Genomic DNA, 23,400 nt, shown 5'->3' with positions numbered 1-23,400 from the left:
ATATATATATAGAGAGAGAGAGAGAGAGAGAGAGAGAGAGAGAGAGAGAGAACAAGTCGTGAACAATGAACAAGTCGTGGCTTTAAATAACATTATATTATATATATGCATTATATATATATATATATATATATATATATATATATATATATATATATATATATATATATATATATATATATATATATATATACATAGAGAGAGAGAGAGAGAGAGAGAGAGAGAGAGAGAGAGAGAGAACAAGTCGTGAACAATGAACAAGTCGTGGCTTTAAATAACATTATATTATATATATGCATTATATATATATATATATATATATATATATATATATATATATATATATATATATATATATATATATATATATACACACACACATATATATATATATATATATATAGATATATACATATAGATAGATATAATGTGTGTGTATATATATATAATGCATATATATAATATAATGTTATTTAAAGCCACGACTTGTTCATTAACGTTTATCTGAATATATTTTAGTTGGAGTGGGCGGGGCTTCATTATTTGAACCCTCTGGGAGCGGTAAAGTGGGCGGAGCTACTGCGTTGGTCATCAGACACTTCCTGCTCAGGAGGAAGCTTCAGTTAGGTTGTTTATCTTGGCTAGCTTTACTGCTACCTTCCTCCTTTTATAAAAGGTATGGTCACCTCTCACAGTGTCTAACTGACTTTTTGCGCATTTCATGCACCAACAAGCCGTCCCTGCATTTATTCACCTCGTGCTGGAGGTGTTTAAATAGAGCAGAGCGTGCGTGCTAGTCGGCTAAGCTAATAGCTTTGTCTCAACAAAGAGACGCGTTAGCAAGCAGGCGGCGGCTCTGAGCTAGTTCACACTTCCGTCTGCTGTAAATACGTTTTGGTGTAAAATGTCGAATATTATTACACATGAATATTATTCTGTTCAAACGAATTCATTGCTCACGTCATTATCGTGAGGTATTTATTAACGTTACCGTCAGCTCGTGCAATGCTAACATTAGCGGCTATGCTAACATTAGCGGCTATGCTAACATTAGCGGCTATGCTAACATTAGCCGGCTAATATCAATGAAGGACAAGACTGAACTGTAGGTAAATAATACGATAAATAATATAATATAATTGGTTTCTTGTGATTGCTATAAAAAACGTAATGTTGCGTACATTTTGTATTTTCAACGATATCCATTGAGCATTCGGTTTAGCTGGTCAGCTTTGTGTTTAGTTTCAGTTTACTAGTACAGGCTCAATAAGCTGAGTGAAGTCGGTTGTGGTGTAACCGCAGGTCGTTTATATTCAACTACGAGTATCAGTTTGCTCTAGTGATCTAGCTGTCAAGTTGTGGTAATGTATTTACCACCTCAGCCTGCGAGCACTTAGTCAACATAGTGAACTGCATTTGAGTGTGAAATGTTTTTAGAAATGAAGCCAATGGAGTTAATTTCAAGCAGTAATGTTTGATTCTTCTAAAGTTTTCACGGTATGATAACCAAATCTAAAACATCAGGGTACCAACAAGCCATTTAAAAAACAACCAAGCTTGTGGCAAAAAGGTATGAATCAATTGTGAAATCTTTGTGCATGCTTAAAACTCTAGAACAACTTAGTTGGAGATGCGTAGATGTTGTTTTGCTTGTAATTTGATCCAATTTTAATAAGCAACAACGTTTATCACCTATCATTCATTTATGATCGTGTTATCAGTTAGATTACACAGAAAAAGGCTTTTCGTTGCAGTAGCAATGGAGGTAAAGGAATATGATTTGTGGGGGTTTTCAAGGAGTCACAGCACCTGAGTAAGGAACTCGATTGTGTAAAAACAAATTAAAATGTACATTGTTATATGTAGGAGTGTGTTTAAAAGAAAAATATTTTCTATTAACTTTTATGACCAACTTTTCACTTTCCAGCGCCAACATCCTTTTTTTTTATATCCTCTGATTGTCTCACTTATGTTTTCTTTTGGCTTGGCCAATCTTTGCCCTTCATACATTCTTTGAAATAGGTTTGCAGAGAACTTGCTTTTTTTATAATACTATAGTCAGATATACACATTTCATTTGTAACAAGTATTCATTCTAAACAGTATAACTGGGGTTCGTTAGATTTGAAAGATTTTTTTGCATTGCGGCTTTAGTTTATATGGACACTAAATCTGTGTGACGTGTTATTTGTTTTGCTTTGTAAAGGAAGGTTCGTGCACCTGCACAGAAACTCATTATGCCATTGTGATTGATGCAAATGACTTTGAGGTTTTTTTTGTAAATCTTCTCACTAGAAACCCCAAACAAAAACGAGAGTAAACCTGGCCTCATGCTGCTAGTATACTTATTAACATAACACTTATTTCTTCTATAGAAATGTGATACTTTTCCCCTGTCATGATCACATTCACCCACTCATTAATTATGTTGTGTTTTAAGGTTTCAGATTCTGCTGAAGTCTTGAAGAGGTCCTATGGTTTATTACTTGAGCTCAACATGTACTTCTACTGCTGTTCTGGCCAGAAATTAAAGTTTTAATTAAGCCATATTTAGGAGGAAGGACTTGAACCAGGATTGTCATTCGAGGTCATTTGGTGGAACCCTGTATCTCCTTGAAGGCTGCAGGTCCATTAAGCGTACATTTATTTAAGTTATGGCGGACGGGAGGATCTATGTGGGGAACCTTCCCATGGATGTGCAGGAGAGGGACATTGAGGATCTCTTCTTCAAATATGGCAAAATTCGGGATATCGAGCTGAAGAACAACCGCGGCACCATCCCTTTTGCCTTTGTTCGTTTTGAGGATCCACGGTGAGTTCCAGGGCTGATGTTGTCATTTTCACCATCACTGACTGAAGACAGGGAACATGGAGGATCCATTTCTCAAAAGTCTCTGAATAGAAAGAAAGTTAGGAGCACTTTACTCTTTTCCCATAGGGACGCAGAGGACGCAGTCTATGGAAGGAATGGATATGGATTTGGAGACTGTAAGCTGCGTGTGGAATATCCTCGCTCCTCAGGATCCAAATTTGGCGGATCAGGCAGTGGACCACGGGGAAGGTTTGGACCTCCGTCACGTAGATCTGAGTTCCGGGTTATAGTTACGGGTAGGTCAAAACATCCCGTGTCTCCAGTGTGCCATTTGTTTTCTGCGAGGAGCTTGCGTATCGCTCATTCCAACACAAATCATCGTGTTAGATGCACATCACTCTGACTGGTATCCACAGGTCCTGTTCTTGTTGTTTCAGGCCTTCCTCCCACTGGGAGTTGGCAAGACCTTAAAGACCACATGCGAGAGGCAGGAGATGTATGCTTTGCTGATGTGCAGCGTGACGGTGAGGGTGTGGTGGAATTCCTTCGACGGGAAGACATGGAGTATGCCCTGCGTCGACTGGACGGCACGGAGTTCAGATCCCACCAGGTTACACTCGATAGCAGAAATACTAACAGCTAAATGTTGTGCATCTAGAATGCATTATTATACAAGGCTCTGGTTCTCAAAGGAAACATGTAACCTGAGGGCTAATTTATTTGATGTATCCAACAGCCAATTATTTAGTGTATAGTTATAGCAATAATTACCTGGTTATTAAACCTAAAGCTTCTTAAACACAGGAGGGTTACAAATGATTTAGTCTATAGACTGAAGCATCACTGCAAATTATTAGTAGGTTCAAAGGCAGTTTATGCTGGTCTTCCTTTAAATTTGTCACTAATTTATATCTATATGATATAATATATATATATATATATATATATATATATATATATATATATATATATATATATATATATATATATATATACTCTTTCTAACATTGCTAGAAGGAGATAGCCTCTTTGAGTTTCCAAAATAGTGAACAGAAGATAACAGCATCTCTGTTTCGCTCTACAGGGTGAGACAGCCTACATCAGAGTTTTGGAGGAGCGCGGCACAAGCTGGGGTCGTTCCCGTTCACGCTCCAGGTCTCGTGGGCGGTACACGCCTCCGTACCAGAGCCGAGCTTCTCCTCCTCGCTACCGCTCTCCTCCACGCCATATGGCTCGTCTCAGTCCTCCATCACGAAGACCACCGCCTCAGCACCACAGCCCACCACCACGTCACTATCGGTAAATGGCCAAACAAGTTCAAACCGGTCTAAACCCCAGACCTCCCTCGTGTCCTACCTTTTAATTTTTTTTTTTATTTTATTTTTTTTTTGTAATTTACATTCCAAAATTAAGACCACCCCCGAAAGCCTTAGTCTCTGTTCATGAGTGTCAAAATGGTCTTGAAAGATAGACGTTTCTCTTCTGGTCAATAATAACTGGATAATTCATAACTGCCATGAAGAGAGCTTTTATCTTTTTATTTAGGGCAGACGTCATGTTTAAACGCATTTGTCCAGCTTTGTTGTTACCGTGGCAAACAGCTTTTCTCACAGAAGTTGAGCTAATCTGTTAAATTCTTCTGAATCCTTTCTTTTAAATAAAATGAAAACAAGGCTTATGTTTGTTTTCTAATGTATTCCCTCCTTACATTTTTGTATCGTGTTAGATATGTATGAAAAGTGTGCTTGAATTTTTTTTTTTTCCTTTTCTTTTTTTTCCAATTAAAGATTTGAATCATAGTGGTGTTCTCCTGAAATTTGGTAATGTCATCATTCTTGACTCTCAACAACAATGCAACAAGCGGAATGACTGAAATGATACAGGGAAGAAAAACACAGAATGTAACACAAATTTTTATTTAAAATGTATTAGTCATATTTCAGAGGCATGTTAAGTGCGGTTTCTTGGTATTCCACTTATCCAACATTCTAATGGCTTTGTTAAATCTACCAGGTATGGATTCCCAGCACACAAGCAAAAAATAAACACAAAACTCGACCGGCCGTGTCCTTTTTAGCTTTCCACCTGACAAAGTATTAAACCATTTTGCTCAGCGCCCAAAACAGTTCTCAAGTCTTTGTCACGTCTGATGTAGACATCACCAGTGCAATCCAGAATGATTTCTCCTAAGTAGTTGTAGAAGAACAATGGTTCAAAGTCACATCAACTGCCAGGTTTCTCTTTGTTTGGACCCATGAACTCCACACCATCAATGGGGATGTCCTTTTCTTTGATGGCTTTCTGTAAGGCAAAATCACATCAGTACTAATCAAATAATTGTACTTAACACTGAAAGCTCTGACAGTTTATAACTGACACCAAAGCCCTTGGGAGAAGATTGCGGTTCTGAATTTCAATAATGTCACCATTATCTGTTGCTAGAAGTACAATAAAGACAGAGTTCCTGTTCTTTTTATGTGGGATGGATGGATGGCATGGCTTCGTCTCACTTGTCAATTTCAGCATCGCTAACCAGTCATAGACATTATGATCTCATGTACTGTGTGAAAGATAATGCTTTCCTTGTGTGTAATGCTGCCAATTTTTGTCATTTGTGATTTTTGGCTAGAAAGAAGTACTGTAAAGAAAGTAAGAAAAGACTGCAAGATAAAAACATACAGCACTGCAAGAAGCTACAACTACACAAAAGGTATTATAGTTCAGCTTTGAGTAAGAAAGATAAATATACATTTCTTCTATCAAAGCGTCTCTGTCATCCGTTAATCATCCACATGATTAGAAAACAGCTTAATGAAATAAACACAGTGACAGTTTGTGGAAATCAGCAGGATTTGGCTCGAAGCAGCATCAGATGCAGTAGAATCCGCTCCTGTTTCACCTTTTTATAATAGCTGTAGTGATGGATATAAAATACTTGTATGAAAGTGAGTCAGCTTCAGTTCTTGTGATTCCACTGTTGTGCACATTTCTTCCTACACCTAATCCCGTTCATCAAACAGTGTCATGTGCATATGGAGAACCTGAACCTGTATTGAACCTATAATGAACCTGTACTGAACCGTGGATCCCAAAGATCCAGGAGATGAGAACCGGAACATCTCATCTCTTGGATCTTTGGGATCCACGGTTCATCAATCAGTGTCATGTGTGTATGGAGAACCTGAACTGAAACGTGGATCCCAAAGATCCAAGAGAGATGAGATGTTCCGGTTCTCATCAAACAGTGTCAGGAGTGTATGGAGAACCTGAATCTGTACTGAACCATGGACCCAAAAGATCCAAGAGATGAGCTGTTCCGGTTCTAATCTCTTGGCTCCACGGTTCATTAAACAGTGTCATGTGCGTATAGAGAACCTGAACCTGTACTGAATCATGGATCCCAAAGGTCCAAGAGATGAGAACCGGAACATCTCATCTCTGGGATCCACGGTTCATCAAACAGTTGAATTCAGGTTCCTGTACTGAACCTGTACTGAACCGTGGATTCAAAAGTTCCATGAGATGAGATGCTCGGTTCACCAAACAGTGTCATGTGCGTATGGAGAACCTGAACCTGTACTGAACCTGTACTGAACAGTGGATCCTAAAGATCCAAGAGAACATTTATAACATTTGACTAGTCAAGTAAGAGTAATTCTTGCTATTGTTACAGATGACGTCGTATTCGTGTTTACCTGAACACAGGACTGATATTTCTTGAACAGTTCAATGCACGGGTCTTCACCACGATCTCCTTTCAGGAATTTCTCGGCGAACCATCGGTTAAAACACTGGTCATATTCGCTCTTCAGCTCAGTGCAGCCTTCACCTACGCTGTTCATTTTTAGGCGAACAAACTAAAAACAAAGGCAAATGCTAGAAGTATCCGACTGCGTAGTCGAGCCTTGAGCAATACTCTTCTATCGATTGATCGGTCTATCTATCTGTCATAACCCCGAGCCGAACACCAGCCCTTTACCCCTGACTTTGCTTCTTCATACCACGTGGTCAACAACCGGCGCGGGATGATGACGTTGCGTCAGTCTCACTCTGTTTAAACGGCTTGTTTACTAAATCTAAGCAGAATTTTGCTCAGGTGTTTGTTTTCTTAGTCAAAATGATCGTTATCACCTGAACCTGTCTGTGGTAATAATTCGTAATGATCTGATAACAGCTTAGTAAACACTTTTATAAGCCCTAATTATACCGAAAAAAAAAAGGAAATAATATTTATTTATTATTTCATTACTGTTGTGAAATGGAACTAGACTTAAATTCATCTATGTAGTGGGAAGTCCTTCATGAAAATAAATGTCAATTAAATAGGTAGAAAGACTGAAAGTAATGAAAATATCCATCCTGAATCGGAGTTATTTTGTAATAAGTTGACTTTTTTTTCTTTTTCTTTTCACTTTACTTTAATCTTGTTTGACTGACATGTCATGAGTGGGATTACGCCTGTGTATCATCTCTACCTAAAGAAAGTCATTTAGTCGTCGCAGATCTCTCACCTCCTGATCTGTAACAAACACAGTCACTTTTTAGAATCAGAATCAGGTTTATTTTCCAAGTCCTACATCAACCAAGTTCATCCTTATATGAACGTTAACGCCTTTGCGTTAACTCACCCAGCAGAATTTCTGCCGTACTCATACTTCGGTCTTGGATTTCTCATTAATAAGATGTTAAATGTCATTGCAAAATGGTGGGCAAGAAAAAACAAAACTCTTTCTTTTTTTTGGCAGTAACAGTGAAATCTGACCAGTCATTCATCTCCATTTTGAGATTGTTTACATTTTTCTGCTGTTAAAAGCGTTTCTGAAATAGATCTGTTCATCAATGATAGTATTAGGGACTGTGGTAGCCTAGTGATTAAGGTGTTGGGCTAACAATTGGAAGGGTGTGAGTTCAATCCCAGGTTGGAAGGGTGTGAGTTCAATCCCAGGTCCACCAAGCTGCCACTGTCTGGTCCCTGAGCAAGGCCCTTAACCCTCAATTGCTCAGCTGTATAAAAATAAGATAATGTAAGTCGCTCTGGATAAGGGCGTCTGCCAAATGCCGTAAATGTATGTGTTATTTTCCCCCCCAAGATAATTAAAGTAAACGATCCCACAATTGTATAATATTACATATTACATATTACAACACAGTTGCTGCGAAAAGCAAATAACTGAACAATGAAGGTATTCATGACAGTCCACATTTATTCAATTTTACAATACACCACCAAAACATTCTGACAACATAATATATAGTCACTGATTACAATAAAAATAAGCGTATAGTATATATTTTTTTTATATATAGTATTTTTCTGTTCTCTTAAATAAATTTTCATGAGTTGAATACAGCACTTTCCCTTTTCTTCTTTTTTTTTTTACAATTGACAAATTATTTCAATTTCATAGAGTATTTTTATAATGTGATTTATCATTTTATAATTTCTAATGTACACAGAGCATCTAAGAAATGGCAATACACATATATTAATGGAAATGGCGTGTGAGTGGTTAGTGTTAATAACACTGGCACTTGAAACAACTGCTCTGAATTACAAGGTCTTAGTTGAGTCCTACAACCACAATGAATCCATTGGCTAAAAGGATGAGACAAAAGTTTGGTTGCTGGTAGTTCAGATTGTACTCACACGCTCACACTCTCGCTATGTAAATGCTATATATTCCATTTACTGTAGTAAATGAGTCCACATTTTGATGTACAGACAATAATTCCATTTTTGTTTTTCCTGCATTCACTCACTTGAGCATAAACAAATTCGGCTGAATGCGTCCCTAAACAAAGGAACTTAAGGCAAAAAGACTGCTCAAAAATAAACACATCTCAGAGATTATAGTATATTTATGATTGTTTTCGAGTAAGGTCAGTTCAGGTGAGGTACATAATTGTGTAGCAGCTCAACATGTCACCGAGCGACAAAGTCACCCTAGAAAGCTTAACTGGTAATTACAAAAAAAAAAGAAAAATAATAATAATAATCTATTTGTTCTCATCTATAATAGAAATTTGATAATACCTGAAAACAGAAGGGTGTGCCGACACAGACTGCAAGTTTTCCGTGCAAAAAATGGAGTGGTTATGACTGACAAGTAATACTCAACAAATCTGGCAAGTGCTGTTAACAGCAAGCACCCCTCTTGAATGTGTTTTTAACTGCAGACAAAAAGACAGATATTTTGTGCTTTTCAAGGAATCTCTGTTGGTAATGCCACCATTTACGTTTTTCCTGCCACTGCTCAATTAATATGCATTGATTTGGCAAACAGTTTTAATTAAAAAAAGAAAAAAAAAAGGCATGTTTAATGAAGTCTTATAACAGAGTTGGTCAATGACCAGCGTTACTCATGGGCCACATAATAACTCCATGGGTTTTGACGCTCAATCTTCTGATTACTAGAATTGAATCATCTTTTTTTTGGTACCCATGGTTCCATCCTCCTGTGGTGCCCCTGCCCTAAACATGTTTTTCCTCCAGTTTGAACACACCCTATACAACTAATCAAATAAATAACAGGACCTTCCTGATGCAGTATGGGTAAGTTGAAGGAGGGAAAGCCCTAACATCTAGGGCTGGGGTACTCAATGGTCAAGGCTGGAAAACGCTGTTTCTGTTTCGTTGGGATCTTTTAAAATCATGTAACTGAGATTTTTCTTCAGAGGACTGTAATCGATCATGGATAATTTTTTATTACTGTCCAAAGTATGTCATTTATCATTGGGATTTATTGCTTTCAAGCAAGTTAAATTACATCAGAAAAGGATTACAGCCAATCCTTGCCCTGTGGAACTCGGAGAAAGGTGTTTCTAACAGCTGGATCTAAATATAAAATTTGACAATAATCAAACACGAGTAATCTTTTGAATAATGGAGAACAATGATAAAAGGGTATCACTTGTTCTCTATGAGGATCTGGACTTTGTGAACCAAATCTCTGGCCATCACCAGAAGTTGTGGAACATCATGCCGCTCAGCCATTTCTGAAACGAAACATAATTGGGCGCACAGTCGTGTTATTCGCTCATCATTCATTTTTGGTTACTGCTTTACACTTGTACATGAACACAGTGATTGTGGGGTGCCAGAAACTACTTTATGCAGAAGCATGCATACAGTAACTTGGAACTGCAAAGTCAACTATAAAAGTGTGGGAATATTTTCAGTTACACATGAATGAATTATTGTTTTGCACTTTATCACATCTTACCATTGAAGAACTTTATGATGTCAGTGAAGTCCATGTTGTTCTCCAGAATGATGTCCCTATATAATTCGACCAATGCCAAGGCAATAAACAGCACAAAATGGCCAGAGGAGATGGTACGAGCCGCCCAGATGGTCTCCCATACAGAGAACACGTCATCATACACCATTTCTTGAGACATACAAATAAGTTGTATTTATGTTTTGACAAATAGTGATATTTTCTGTTGGTATTATTATGCCACTTTTCTTATTCCTGTACTTTGGATCAACTCTGTAAAAGTCCTCACCTCTTTTAAAGTCTAAGAGGAACCATCGGTAACAGAAGTAGAAGTGGGTGTAGTCTCCATTCTGCTGCATCAGCTCAAAAAGCTCCGAGTCAAGAATCTAATTGTTCAGAAATTAAACACTACTATAATAAAATAATTAACTCGATCGAAGAAGAAATTTGACCAGAAGAAATTTTAAACCTGAATAAGAGAACGCATATTGGCAAAATGGGTGTCCATTGCTCCACCATGAGGAAAGTTCTGATTCATTCTTTTCATGAGCTCAGTAAAGCAACTAAATGCCATGGCCTCTGTGGGGAAAAAAAGAGAGAAATAGCAAAACTGTGAGTCAAAACAACCCGAGGCTTGAGAATATGTCTAGACAATTAATCAATTGCTATTTATAAGCCGTAGAGCAACTTGGTGTGAACTTACCGTCATCAAGAATAACAAGCAGAGGTGCAAGCAAGTCACACATTCCCTGCACATATCCAATGTCTAGATGCTGCCAAACATAGCTATTAGGAAAAAAAAAGTAAGAGAAAGCAAGCAAACTTAGGCACATTTGCAAGTGAGTGTTTAATGCATTAAATAGTAATACTGTATAACACATTCTCAAGGTGGTAAAAAGATCTGTAAGATTTACCTGCACATGATGTTGCGTAGCTTCTCAAGGTTGGCAGTGGTAAAATACCAATAGTTTCTATCACACCTTTGAACATCTTTGTCAATACGGTGTAGATTGAGGGTGTACAAGTCTAGCAGTTCTTGCTGTAGAGCAAAACGGCAACAATTAATGAACCTAATATGCATCGGAAAACACTGCATTTGAACATGAGCAATGACAAAGACCCAAAAGAGCATTGTCAATGCATGATGTCACCTTACTTACAGAGTAAGTAGTTCCAATAGAGGACACTGGAGAAGCAACATCAGATTTATGGTCTCCTACAGCAAGAGAGTCTGGTTTGGGGAACAAACTGTCCATCTCTGGTTCTTCCTCAGACAGGGCTGATTCAGTAGCATCTGGGCTGGTGTTCTGACCTGCCTCGGAGCACAGCTCCAGTGCAGGCATACTCTTATCTGGTGGCATTGTTAGAGCCAAAGGAGGACCCAGGGTAACAGGAAAATTGGCCAAAATATCCTCTGAAGGCATAAACACCAAAGCAGATGGGATTTCCTCCATTTCCAGTGCAGATGGTGAGTCATCAGATGTATCTGGAGATTGTTTCGATAAAGACATAATGGAAATACAGCTATCAAGCAAAGGTTCGTTCATTTGTTTCAATAATGCCTTGGTTCTACTGGAATCATAGCCCCAGTTCATTGTAGATTTCATATCTGACTTGTCATCATTAGATGGGTTGTCCGTTATTAAGTCTATGTCTTCTGATTCAGAGAAAGGTTGAGGAGACTTTGTTTCTGTGTTTGAAGGCTCCACGTGAGAGTTACTGGTCGTCTCGAAATCAAAAAGGGGTTGAAAATGCTTTATGTCTGTTTTTTCCAAAGGCTCACTGGACATCTCTGATTCCGAAAGAGGTTGAAGAATTTCTTTTTCCGTAGACTTTATATCAGAGTCACTGCTAATCTTTGTTTCAGGAAAAGGTTGACAAATCTGTGCTTTTTCCAAGGGCTCCTTGTGCGAGTCATTGGTACTCTCTGATAGAGAAGGAGGTTGAGGAGACTTCATTTCTTTTTCTGTAGGCTCTACGTGAGAGTTGCTGGTTGTCTTTGATTCAGAAAGGGGCTGAGAAGGCTTTATATCTGCTTTTTCTAAAGTCTCCATATCAGGGGCACTGGTCATCGCTAATTCAGAGAAAGGCTCAGGAGGGTTCATTTCTTTTTCTGAAGGCTCCATGACAGGGGCACTGGTAACCTCTGATTCAGAAAAAGGTTCAGGAAACTTTGTTTCTTTGTCTGAAGGATCCAAATGAGGGTCACCGGTCATCTCTGATTCAAAAAGAGGTTGATTAGACTCTGTTTCCTTTTCCAAAGGAACCCTGTGAGGCGCACTGGTCATCATTGACTTTATGTGTTCAACATCTCCAGGTGAGCTTGTATCGTTGGATTTTGCTCCTTCCACAGAACACACTTTAGTCACCGTACTGTGAGCATCACACATGGTAGGTGTTCCATTTTTCGCTTGCATTACCGAAGGGATATTTTTCTTAGAATGGTCTGGATCATCATTAATAAACTCCATGTTTATCAGAGTTTCACCAGACATTTGTGAATCCCTAATTTCCTGTAAGGATTTGGTGATCTCTTCAGAAATATCCTCTGGAGATTTAAGTGTTTGCTTGCTGTTTTCATTGCTATCTAAAGGTTTTGCATTGTCTTCAGAATGCTTAGAAATTGGGATTTCTTCCGTTTCAAAAACATTCAACTCGGATTTTTTATTTGAATCCCATTGAGAGTCCATGGACTCGTCTATGTCAGCCCTGCTAACTTCTTTGGCATATGAATGTTCTACCTTCTCATTTTCCTGAGATTTGATCATCTCATCTTCTGGAGGGAGAGCTACTGCAGGTGATTTGATGAGATCCCCCTTGTTTGTGCCAAGCACCAGTGAGCTCTGTTCTGCTGGTTCTTCTTTGACCTTGTCTTCAACGCTAGAGTTGGTTGGAAGGTCAAAAGAAACCTCAGAAGACACTGCTGATTGTTCTGTCAGTTTGATTTTGGTTCCATTATCTTGTGTTGAAGGGTCCTCTGTGCTTGGGGAGCAATCTGAGAGTCCTGATGTGACCGAGAAGTTGCGAGAGGATGGATGACCGGAGTCTGGAGAACTAGTGCAGTTAGGAAGAGTACCGTTTGGAATTTTGGGCTGGGGCTTCTCATCTTTTGGTTTAGGTTCAGATTCGATTGGGTCAACCTCATCAACAGACCCAAACACCTGCAGAAAGTCAGGACAACTAGCAGTAAGACAAATGCTAATGACACATTGGTGTAGAAAAAAAAGTGTCTGTTAGGGCACACCTGAGTGCTACTGTTGGAGTCAGTGTGGGAACAGGCATTGTTCTGTTTCTCTGAGCTGCAGCTCTGGGATGACTGGACAGAAAAAAAATACAGCGATGCACCGCTATTTTTTCCATTCCTTTAACTATTAATTATTTCCTCTAGCCATATATTTAACCATGTCTTACATGTAGCAGTAGTTTATGGTTAGTATTTATGTTTAGATATAACTGGTGTGTTTTGTAGGCTAAAAACACACCCTGCATTGGATATTTGATATTTGACATTTCCTCTGTTCCATTTATTCCCTCCACATTGTTACCACTGTTCCCTCTATTCCTTCCTAATTGACCACAATTAGCAGTTGTAATATTCTGGCCTATAACATAATGTGGTCATTAATTGTCCATGTATTACATCAGTGCTGATAGTGGAGTCCTGTCGTAGATCCACACTTGCCCCAGAGGCACACTTGGCAAGGGCAGCAGCATGTTGCTCCTTCTCACGTTGCTTCACTATGGCTTCGCAACCCAGCCACTCACTCATGGTTTGCTCATAACAGGCTCGAACATGCTCATCCACCTGTGGAACAGACTTGACTAAGGATGTTTTATACCTCAAAGTATTTGTTTATTTCTATCAAATGAGTGTCTTGCACCATACCTCCTTCCTATCACCAGGAGTCATAGTGAAGTGGTAGTGGCCTAGCAAGAAAGGCCACACCTCCTTACGCAGGGTGGGGTCTACACCACCATAGTACACAAGCCTTAGAAGTTCTGCCTCTTCATAAGCCTGCCAGGTAGGAAGCATAAGCAGAAATATGCAAGTAATGCATTATTATGTACTTCATTTGAAAGAAAGTACTGTAGAAGTCATTGGTTTATCTCCTTACAGAACTGTCTTGAAGAAATGTCTTCCACACGTCTGCAGTTAGCCCTCCTTTGGCATCATAAGGATTGTCAGGCTCAATAATAGCAGGATTGACCAAAGCGGACAGATGTGTGCGGACAGTCGACAGGTGACGACAGTAGGCCAACCCTAAGGGGCAGAAAGTTTAATTCATGCACCTTTAAAGGAACTATGGCTAATTCAATACAGTTTTGGAAATGTTACATACAGCCATAGAAGGCACGAGAAATGATCTGGTACTTCATGGTCTCACAGAGTAACTTCAGCGGAGCCCTGCACAAAGATAAATAAGTGCAATGTAAAAGGTTTGCATGTGTATTTGAGGGTTTCTGTGTTTTCTTACAGTATGCACTGTTGTTCTGCTTGTTTCATACTAGCCTGTCATGATTGCAGCCATTGAGAAGTCCACCTTCAGAAGAACCATTCTGAGAGCAAGAGGAACAAGAAGCCTTCCTTGGAGCAGGCTGCCACATGGTCATGCTCTGGTCTATCAACTCTGGGCCAACTGCATCATTATAAAAGCATTCAAGCTGTAGTTACTTGTTATTCTTTCATCACCACCATCACCATCATCCTCAGTATGTCATGGTTCATTTAATTTTTTTATCTTATGCCCCTTTTCCACCAAAAAGAACCGGGTGCTGGTTCAGAGCTAGCACTGGTGCTGGTTCAAAGTTGGTTCCACTGGCAAACCTTCTAAGAACCGGTTTGCCTTTCCACCGGTTAGAGAGCATCACAGAGCCGAGTCTGACGTCACAGTATATGTGTCACGTTTCCCAGCAACTTTAGCGCAGCAGCGGCAAACACAAACACATCAACAATGGCGGATGTTGCTTTACTGGTTAATGCTCATGGCTTTGTGAACCTACATTAACACCCAAACGCGGCGAATCCAACGTGTACGTGCAGCTCCATGTAATCTGTATAAACGGAGGTTGTTATCGAGAAAGTACATAACATTATTTTATCATTAACACAGAAAAAAGTTAGCCTTAGCATGTAGCTACTTACTATCATGTGTGCTGATAATTGATCATATTGCGGTAAAGTAAAAGTGTATTAAACATTAAACCAGCCCCGCCCACAGCCCCTGACGCAAGCGGTTCTTAAGTCTAGACCAGCAACGTTTTGGTGAACCACTTTCCCTGGTTCAGAGCCGGTGCTTTGGCTGTCGAAAAAGAAAGAACCAGCACGCAAACTGCCTCGGTGGAAAAGGGGCATAAATATGGCTCTAAATCAGGTGTCTTATCCACAAAGCACCAGAGTGACTGCAGATATTTAATCTAGGCAAACAGGAGCCACACTCTCCCACTTGTTAAATCAGTAGATCTAGATTATTTAAATACATTTCTTTTTCTAGAATGTAAACCTGCAGCCACATCTTTTTTTTGGGGATAATACAGAAGACCCCTGTTCTAAAGTGTGAGAGAGCGTAACTAAGGAAATAAACAGTAACAGACCGAACATGTTTTCTCTCTCTCTCTCTCTCTTTCTCCAAAAACATAGCGAACCATGAGGTCGATGGTGCACAGTGGACATGTAGAGGTATGAGAGGATGCTAGGGATGATGTGATGCTGGGGCAGTATCATAACCTACAGGAACAGGAAGGATGTGCACAAGACAGGGTGGAAGGTATACACAAGATGGAGGAAAAGCAAATACGTCACAACAAAAGTCCACACAACAGTGACAGCACAGCATACAGCATACAGCATACAGCATATGACCACAGTACAACCATATCCCATTTGATTGAGCCACATACCAAACTCCTGACTGCCTGGATATATTATCCGAAACACATAATCTGTTGCTTCATCTTCATCCTTGTCAGAAAACGACTCGCAGGAGCTGTGTGGGCTTCTTTTCCGTAATTTTGGGAAAACCTTTCCCTGTAAAATGATAAACGTTACATATGTTGTACAGAAACAACAGTAGTACTTTCCTAACTACTAACTGAAGACAGAGTTGTTGATTTCAATGCCCACCTTTCCTCTCTGGGACCAAAGAGGAGGATCAAGCTGGCCATGCGGAAGGAGTCCTGTCTCCAGACACGTGAGGAACTGTAGCAGATGACCTCCTTTTGGAAAACGGAATGGAGGCCTCTGGATCCCATCCTGGCTCACCAACACCACAGTGCCGCCACTGTCCACTGAAGACGGTGAAAATATTTGTCATCGGTTTGTGATGGTGAATTGTTCATAAATAATGAACATCGAAATATGCTATTAATTTACCCTGGATGATTTTACCTTGTTGATGGCAATGCAAATAGACAATTTCCTCTAGACGAATAGTCATTGCGTAATCCCAATACACACTGTAAAATAATCAATAAGTGTTTGTCAAAGCAACATACTGTACAAACCCACCCAGACAACAATAATGCAATCATACATCATCATTTCTGTACTACAGTAGTATTAAGATATGTTTACCTTTTTTCATAATCAAACTCTCCCATGTTGCCATTCATCAGCTGGTTTGGTGTCCACTTCAGTGTCATTAGCTCTGCAGTCTGATGAAGAGAGAGGTATCCTGGAATCGCTTCCATGTCATCTGTCTACAGAAATAGACATGTGCTATGATAGCATAGTTCATTCAGTTCACTCAGTGCGGTCATAATAATATTAGAATAATTTCAGAACAATACATACTGGTTGAACTAGAACATTATTCTTGCCAAACAGCAGTGTGGCTCTAGAGTTCTGATGGAGCGATTCCACATAGTCCCGAGCCCACAGTGAGGGTCTGTCATCCATACTACCACTTGACTGCCTTTTCTGTATCTACTCAAAAAATACACGTTAATCATAGCAATGTATTTAACTGTAAAGATCATATTTACATATAAAATCCACATGGTAATGCAGAAAAGCTGCAGTACTGACCAGAGCAGGGCGCTTGGTGGGTGAGTCCTGGCGGCAATGACCACTATGAATGCGGTGTCTCTGCACCAGCTCGTCAGCTGAAGGATCTGTCCAAAAGTGGTTAGCTGTCTTTGCTTTTGTATACTCCAGAGCACAGGGTCCAACTAGAAAAGTCAAGGTAAGATAGAAACATTGTTCAAAAATGAATTAAATTTTATAACATGGCTTCATGTCTAGAATAATTCCTGGTACCTACCAGGCTTTCATTTATAGGTTTTAGCATTAAAGGGTTTTAAATCACAAGGTGAAAATATGTTCGACCATCTTAATGTGGCATGACTGATATGTAAAGTACTACTAAAATACTTAAAATACTATTTTTATTGTGGATTGTTTTCTTTTGGTTTTACCCCAAAGTGCTGCTATCTCCAGAATACTCCACAAAGTATTTTGTATTAAATGTATAAAGTATTACAGTACGTTTTCTACGAGAATCTCTAACGATTTCCTTGAGCAACCTTTGTTGAGATTGTATCTCATATGTCTGAATGCAAAATTTAGTATTGACCAATCCAAGGCTATTGTTTCATTTACATTTACATTTACTGCATTTGGCAGACGCCCTTATCCAGAGCGACGTACTTTAAGCACGTAAGTGCTTAAATCTCTAACATTGAATACATTAATGCTGGCTCACTGAGTTACATACTTAAGATACCATGAGTTTATAACATTTGTTCAAAGTTACAATGAAAAAGTGTCAAAGGTTGTGTGTGTTTTTTTTGTTGTTTTTGTTTTTTTTTTTTAAATGCAAAAGATAAGGAAAGAAGTGCTAGTTGAAGTGTTTCCTGAATAAGTAGGTCTTCAACCGCCGCTTGAAAATAACCAGTGACTCAGCTGTCCGGACCTCTAGGGGAAGTTCATTCCACCACCTTGGTGCCAGAACAGAGAAGAGTCTTGTAGTATACTTGCCTCTTACCCTGAGAGATGGTGGAACCAGTCAAGCAGTGCTGGTAGATCGGAGGGTGCGGGGTGCAGTGCGAGGAGTGATGAGGGTTTTGAGTTTCACTGCTCTATTCTACTATGTAACTTTGTTGACCATAATAAGCTTGGAAAATCATAATCGACCTCATACCCACCCAGTAGTGATGCAAGGATGGGTCCATCAACAGGATCCCTCAGTAAAGCTTCTCTCTCATAGAATTTGCTGCAAAAAAAACATAGCAACATCAAATATCTAAACAATGCAACACAATAATCCTTATATCCAATGGACTGGGAGTGGAACAGATTCTCAACCTGCTGTTCTCCACCAAGTATAGAACGATCTTGTCAAGAACTTTCTCCGTCAGTGCCGTACGGATCCACAAATGTTTGATGGCTTGAGGGGAGAGGTTGGGAATCCGTGACTGCTTACGGATACCTTCTTGACTCGTCTGAGATTGGATCTGTCTAGAACTGTACAATTGGATACAGATTTGTAGTAAGCAACGTATATACTGTAGCGTCTACACTTACAGGCTTGAAACTTATTTCAAACCTAGAATTATATTGGAAAATGTATAGATCTCACTTGTTTTCAATGAATTGTTCCAGTTCCTGCACCTTCTTGCACAGATCCTCGGCTGGTGTAAAGATCTTCCCAACCTTTAGGAAGAGTGCTGCCAACTTGTTACTGCGCAGGAAGCCAGCAGCACGTCTCTTCAGCCCGTGCAACACGCAAGCTTCCACAACAGCTGAGAAATTATATCATGGTATAAATGCTTCTCCATGTACCTAAAGTCTAATTAGTACTCCAGCAGATATAAAATAGCAGCATATTGAACTTTTAGTTTATTATTGTATATTTTTGGCACCATATGTCCCTAATGTAGTTTATCAAGTCCAATACCAGCAGCAAATACGGCTGGTATTTTTGTATTAATTATTTACTTACTGCATTGTATAAAACAGCATGGATTGCTGTTTATATTTCTCTATATCTGTATCTCTGATTATGTGATAAGCAGCTCAGTAGGTGGAGGAGGTACAACTTGACATTTCAGATTGTTGACATGCACAGATATGATCTCTTCGGTCAGAGCAGTGAATGTCAACAGTCATTAACCACCATTAGACTGCTACAGGCATCCTTATTCCACCACTAATCATACCTACAAAGAATCCATAACATTATTATGTTTATGATGACAACTTTCAACCACAGTTAGAGGAGTTTTAATACTATCTTTCTTTATAAACGGTGAATAACTTTATACCCTGTGATTAGTACTTTACAAAAATATACATCAGTAATGACTCACTCCATGTCCTTTACGACATTCTATGTCTCACAAAAGTGGGTGCCTACATTAATTCAAGGCTCTATAAAACACAGTGTGATGAAAAGTCCCCACAGAGGTGACACACTCACCGCAGAAAGAAATGATGTGGCTGCTGTCCTCGTGTACAAATTTCCGAGTCACAGCCTCCTCCATAATTTGTTTCACCTAAAAGGCCACAGGGGAAGGAAAATCATTTCACAAACCAAAGATTTCTTGTTTATTTCATCCTTCCTGAGGGAGGCATAATTACGCGTTGCCACTTGCAAGCGTGAAAAAAAAAAGAAGCAAGAAGCTGATATAGACTGTGAGGTGGACAGGTAGGCGTGTGCGTGCATCATCATTTCCACTACAAGTTTAGCAAGCTGAGGTCCGTGCCAGCTGTGAATCATACGTGATGCGGAGCTGGCGAAGGCTGAAGTTGAAATATCATACCTCTAAAATAGTGCAGAAAGCATTTTTAGCCTTTCAGATTTGACAAATCAAAGCTAGAAATTCCAAGCAACAAGAAGTGACCCGGAGATGAATTTGCTGCTGCTTAAATCTCCACCAAAAAGGAATCACATATTCTCTTTAAATATCTTTAATAAACAGGAGCTTAACTGATTCCCATCTATAAACATATAGCAAGAGAAATCTTCATATTGAACCCTATATATGATTGTAGGGCTATAACACCTTTCCTGCACATCCCTGAAATAAGAAAGTATTTTTTTTATTATTTTTATTATTATAATAACAAAATATTAACTATAAAATTATAATAAAATATTTATTAAAATGCTGTTTTTTTTTTAAGACAAAACAAACATTGTCTCTATAGAAAATCCAAAAAATGCAGTCATGTCAGAAGACTTAAAGGTACAGCTTTACCACTGACAGTGTTAGACTGCTACAAAGCACTGAAACTGGAGACTCTTTCAAAAATGCCAAATACATTTTTCAACATTTCAGCTTTTACACATCTATTTATATGCTGTTTACCACACGAGTATCTACACAAGTTGTTCAAGTAGAAACAGTAACTTATTACAATAAGATTTGCGATATAATCCTATGTATAAACCTACACTGACCATGGAATGATGATGCATGAATCTCTTATTGATGCTGTATTATATAAGCAAAGTGTCTATATGTATTTCCATCCCTTCCTCTTTTCCCTACAGTCTCATGGGCAGGTCTGTACATGCTGTGACATGTTTCTGCTTTTTGCTTTACTGGTGTAAAAAAAAAAACCCACACCATTTGCAGTGTGAGGTTCACCCACATTAAGTGATCCTCTTCTTGTGAATGGCACCACCACCATCACCATCGCCAAAATATATTTAAACATAAAGTTCTACATTTTTGCAAGAGGTAAGTCATAGTCCAATAGTGCAATAGGCATGGCTTTGAGTACCGAGAACCAAAATCTGTGATTTAATTGCTGATTAACACGATTTGTTATTAAGTTGTGTATATCCCAATATATCCCAACCTTCTTGTTACACATAAAAGGAAACACATATCAGACTGAATGGTTGAAGTGTGTGTGTGTGTGTGTCTGTGTGTGTATGTGTGTATGTGTGTGTGTGTGTGTTTATACAGATTCTACTGTATTAAATGGCTAGTTTATAAAAACATAGTATTGATGGAAATTAATGTAAAGGTTTAAAAAATTTTCCAAACAAAAATATGTTCATAAACATTTTTCATTATCAAGGTTTATTACAGAGCCAATTAAGACACAATTTATTCCAGTTTATCAAATAATCTAGCAGTCGTCACACAAATCCAACACTGATAAGCAATAAGACTTATTTTAAGTAAGTCATTTTTAAATTGAAATTTTATCCTGTGGCAGGATGTAAAACTTGTTACAGGATGTAAACAACATGTTAGAATATAAACTTCATTCATTCATCTTCTACCGCTTATCCGAACTACCTCGGGTCACGGGGAGCCTGTGCCTATCTCAGGCGTCATCGGGCATCAAGGCAGGATACACCCTGGACAGAGTGCCAACCCATCGCAGGGCACACACACACACACTCATTCACTCACGCAATCACACACTACGGACAATTTTCCAGAGATGCCAATCAACCTACCATGCATGTCTTTGGACCGGGGGAGGAAACCGGAGTACCTGGAGGAAACCCCCGAGGCACGGGGAGAACATGCAAACTCCACACACACAAGGTGGAGGCGGGAATCGAACCCTGACCCTGGAGGTGTGAGGCGAACGTGCTAACCACTAAGCCACCGTGCCCCCCAGAATATAAACTTTACAGATAAAATTTCAACTTACTTTTTCATGTTGCTAACATGGTATCATCATGTACCTGACTTGAATATGCAATTGATTACCTGGGAAGGTTCATGTAAAATGCTTTTGAGTAGCTTTTATTTTAACGTTTTACAGATACAAAAATATATACTAAAGGTACAAAATGTGCCACCATTGATGGCAGCACCCCAGCAACAAGAAACATTTCTACGGGTGTAATAGGGGATTATAAGTAACTTTGTCAATAAGACAATTTGTAGTGCAGCATTAAAACCTGCACATACTGTCATGGTTCTTGGTGTCCCAAATGGTTAAATAATAAACACTATTTAAAATGTCATGACTTTAAAAAGTAAACAAAATAAGGAGGTACAAGAAGCATCTCCAAATTAACCAATTGCCAGCTATAACTCCTACATGCAGAGAGAAATTTGGTCCTGTACAGAATTACAGTTATAAGGCTATTGCCTCACTGTTCAACTTAAGTAAAGAATGTAAACCCACAATGAAGTTCATTATTTTCCTTAAACTATTTTCCTATTATTTTTATATTATGATGATGATGATTATTATTATTATTATTGTTGTTGTTGTTGTTGTTGTTGTTATTGTTGTTGTGGTTATTATCCTCTATTTTAGTTTTTAACCCTGCCTTACTGGTAAAATAAAATGTTAAGTAAAAAAATGTTTATTCTCTTAACAAATACTGCAATTTTAATGAATGGGGAAAAAACTGTGCAGTTATGACTGTCTGTTTTATATTCCTGTAACAGCACATAAAAAAAAACTTTTTATGACACAGCAATTTAGTATTTATTTATGTTGCCATAGTATAAAAGTAACTGTTCAAATCTTTATTTGTTTATATTGACCTACTAGGAAACTTGTATATTCTCCTGATGCATTTATTTTAATGAGCAAAACAGACCAGCTAGCTAGCTTTCAGTAATTGAGTATTTTCAATGAGTGACTGAATACAATAAGGAGGTTATTTCAGGTCATTCAGGATCTGTAAACTACACACATGGTCTTTCATGCACCCAAACATCTGGATACACACTACATACATGTGGTGGGATCCTGTTTTTAAGAATACACCAAGCAAAATGTGGATGCACGAGTAGCAAGAGAGCAGGCCGACAGACGGCTGACGTATATAGTATAGGATGCACAATAAAGGACGCGGTATTAAGGATGCGGTACAGAAATGTATTTCTGGCGTTGCAGTTGTTCAGTCACTCACCTCCTTTTTCACGCTGCGCAGTAATCGCTGACGCGTCTCCGCCTCTGCAAAGTAAACAAAACCCATATTTACACACAACCATGAAAACGACCGAGGCCAAGTCACATCACGGGAGACACGGGAGACACCACCATCTTGCGACATGTCTTACCTCCCATTTTTGCTAATTCCGGTGTGTCCGATCAGTCCTTGTTGATGGCAGTATTCGTTTTCTTGTTCTTCCTGAGATCACGGAGGTACAGAAATATACGCAGGATCCTATCGGTCACCGTGGAACAGTCACGGTGGGCGCGTGAGTCAGTGCCGTGCGCGTCCGGGGTGTGGCACCAATGTAACCCGGATTCGTTAACGATAAAATTTCCGTGCCAGCATTCTTATTTCCGTACACTTGGTAATATCACCAGAATTGCGAACCCATCTACGAATCTGTCATGTTCGTGGCAGGTCTGCATAGCACTCGCGTCCACAAACACACACACACACACACACACTTCATTCATTGGACGCACGAAAACCAACCGTTTATCAG

General features: G+C 39.0%; 3 protein-coding genes across 4 annotated transcripts; 1 reads left to right on the top strand and 2 right to left on the bottom strand.

The window, feature by feature from the left end:
• Positions 1-550: 550 nt before the first annotated feature.
• On the top strand, positions 551-4,490 carry srsf9 (serine and arginine rich splicing factor 9). Its single transcript, XM_060895423.1, has 5 exons — positions 551-676; positions 2,441-2,812; positions 2,939-3,108; positions 3,250-3,422; positions 3,897-4,490. Exons 2-5 carry the CDS (start codon positions 2,655-2,657, stop codon positions 4,113-4,115), a joined length of 720 nt encoding a protein of 239 aa, XP_060751406.1. The 5' UTR covers positions 551-676; positions 2,441-2,654; the 3' UTR covers positions 4,116-4,490.
• Positions 4,491-4,709: 219 nt separating this feature from the next.
• triap1 (TP53 regulated inhibitor of apoptosis 1) lies at positions 4,710-6,806 on the bottom strand. The gene is made up of 2 exons (XM_060895424.1): positions 6,508-6,806; positions 4,710-5,113 (listed from the first exon to the last, which is right to left on the bottom strand). The coding sequence occupies exons 1-2, from the start codon at positions 6,652-6,654 to the stop codon at positions 5,036-5,038; spliced, it is 225 nt and encodes a 74-aa protein (XP_060751407.1). The 5' UTR covers positions 6,655-6,806; the 3' UTR covers positions 4,710-5,035.
• Positions 6,807-8,012: 1,206 nt separating this feature from the next.
• Positions 8,013-23,400, bottom strand: sgsm1b (small G protein signaling modulator 1b). Of its 2 annotated transcripts, XM_060895422.1 has the most exons (25): positions 23,023-23,400; positions 22,872-22,915; positions 19,449-19,524; positions 18,609-18,771; positions 18,335-18,493; positions 18,175-18,242; positions 17,057-17,199; positions 16,823-16,954; positions 16,604-16,728; positions 16,418-16,485; positions 16,154-16,317; positions 15,931-16,057; positions 14,543-14,669; positions 14,373-14,437; positions 14,148-14,293; positions 13,919-14,047; positions 13,673-13,837; positions 13,277-13,348; positions 11,193-13,193; positions 10,947-11,071; positions 10,736-10,818; positions 10,502-10,611; positions 10,322-10,418; positions 10,036-10,203; positions 8,013-9,808 (listed from the first exon to the last, which is right to left on the bottom strand). In XM_060895422.1, exons 1-25 carry the CDS (start codon positions 23,027-23,029, stop codon positions 9,720-9,722), a joined length of 4,653 nt encoding a protein of 1,550 aa, XP_060751405.1. In that variant the 5' UTR covers positions 23,030-23,400; the 3' UTR covers positions 8,013-9,719. The 2 variants fall into 2 exon arrangements, with proteins under 2 accessions (XP_060751405.1, XP_060751404.1); XM_060895421.1 differs by lacking the exon at positions 23,023-23,400 and having other exon boundaries at positions 22,872-22,937.

Source organism: Tachysurus vachellii, chromosome 20 (genome assembly GCF_030014155.1).
Source record: "Tachysurus vachellii isolate PV-2020 chromosome 20, HZAU_Pvac_v1, whole genome shotgun sequence".
Lineage (NCBI taxonomy): Eukaryota > Metazoa > Chordata > Actinopteri > Siluriformes > Bagridae > Tachysurus > Tachysurus vachellii.
This window is presented reverse-complemented; position numbering and strand designations above follow the sequence as displayed.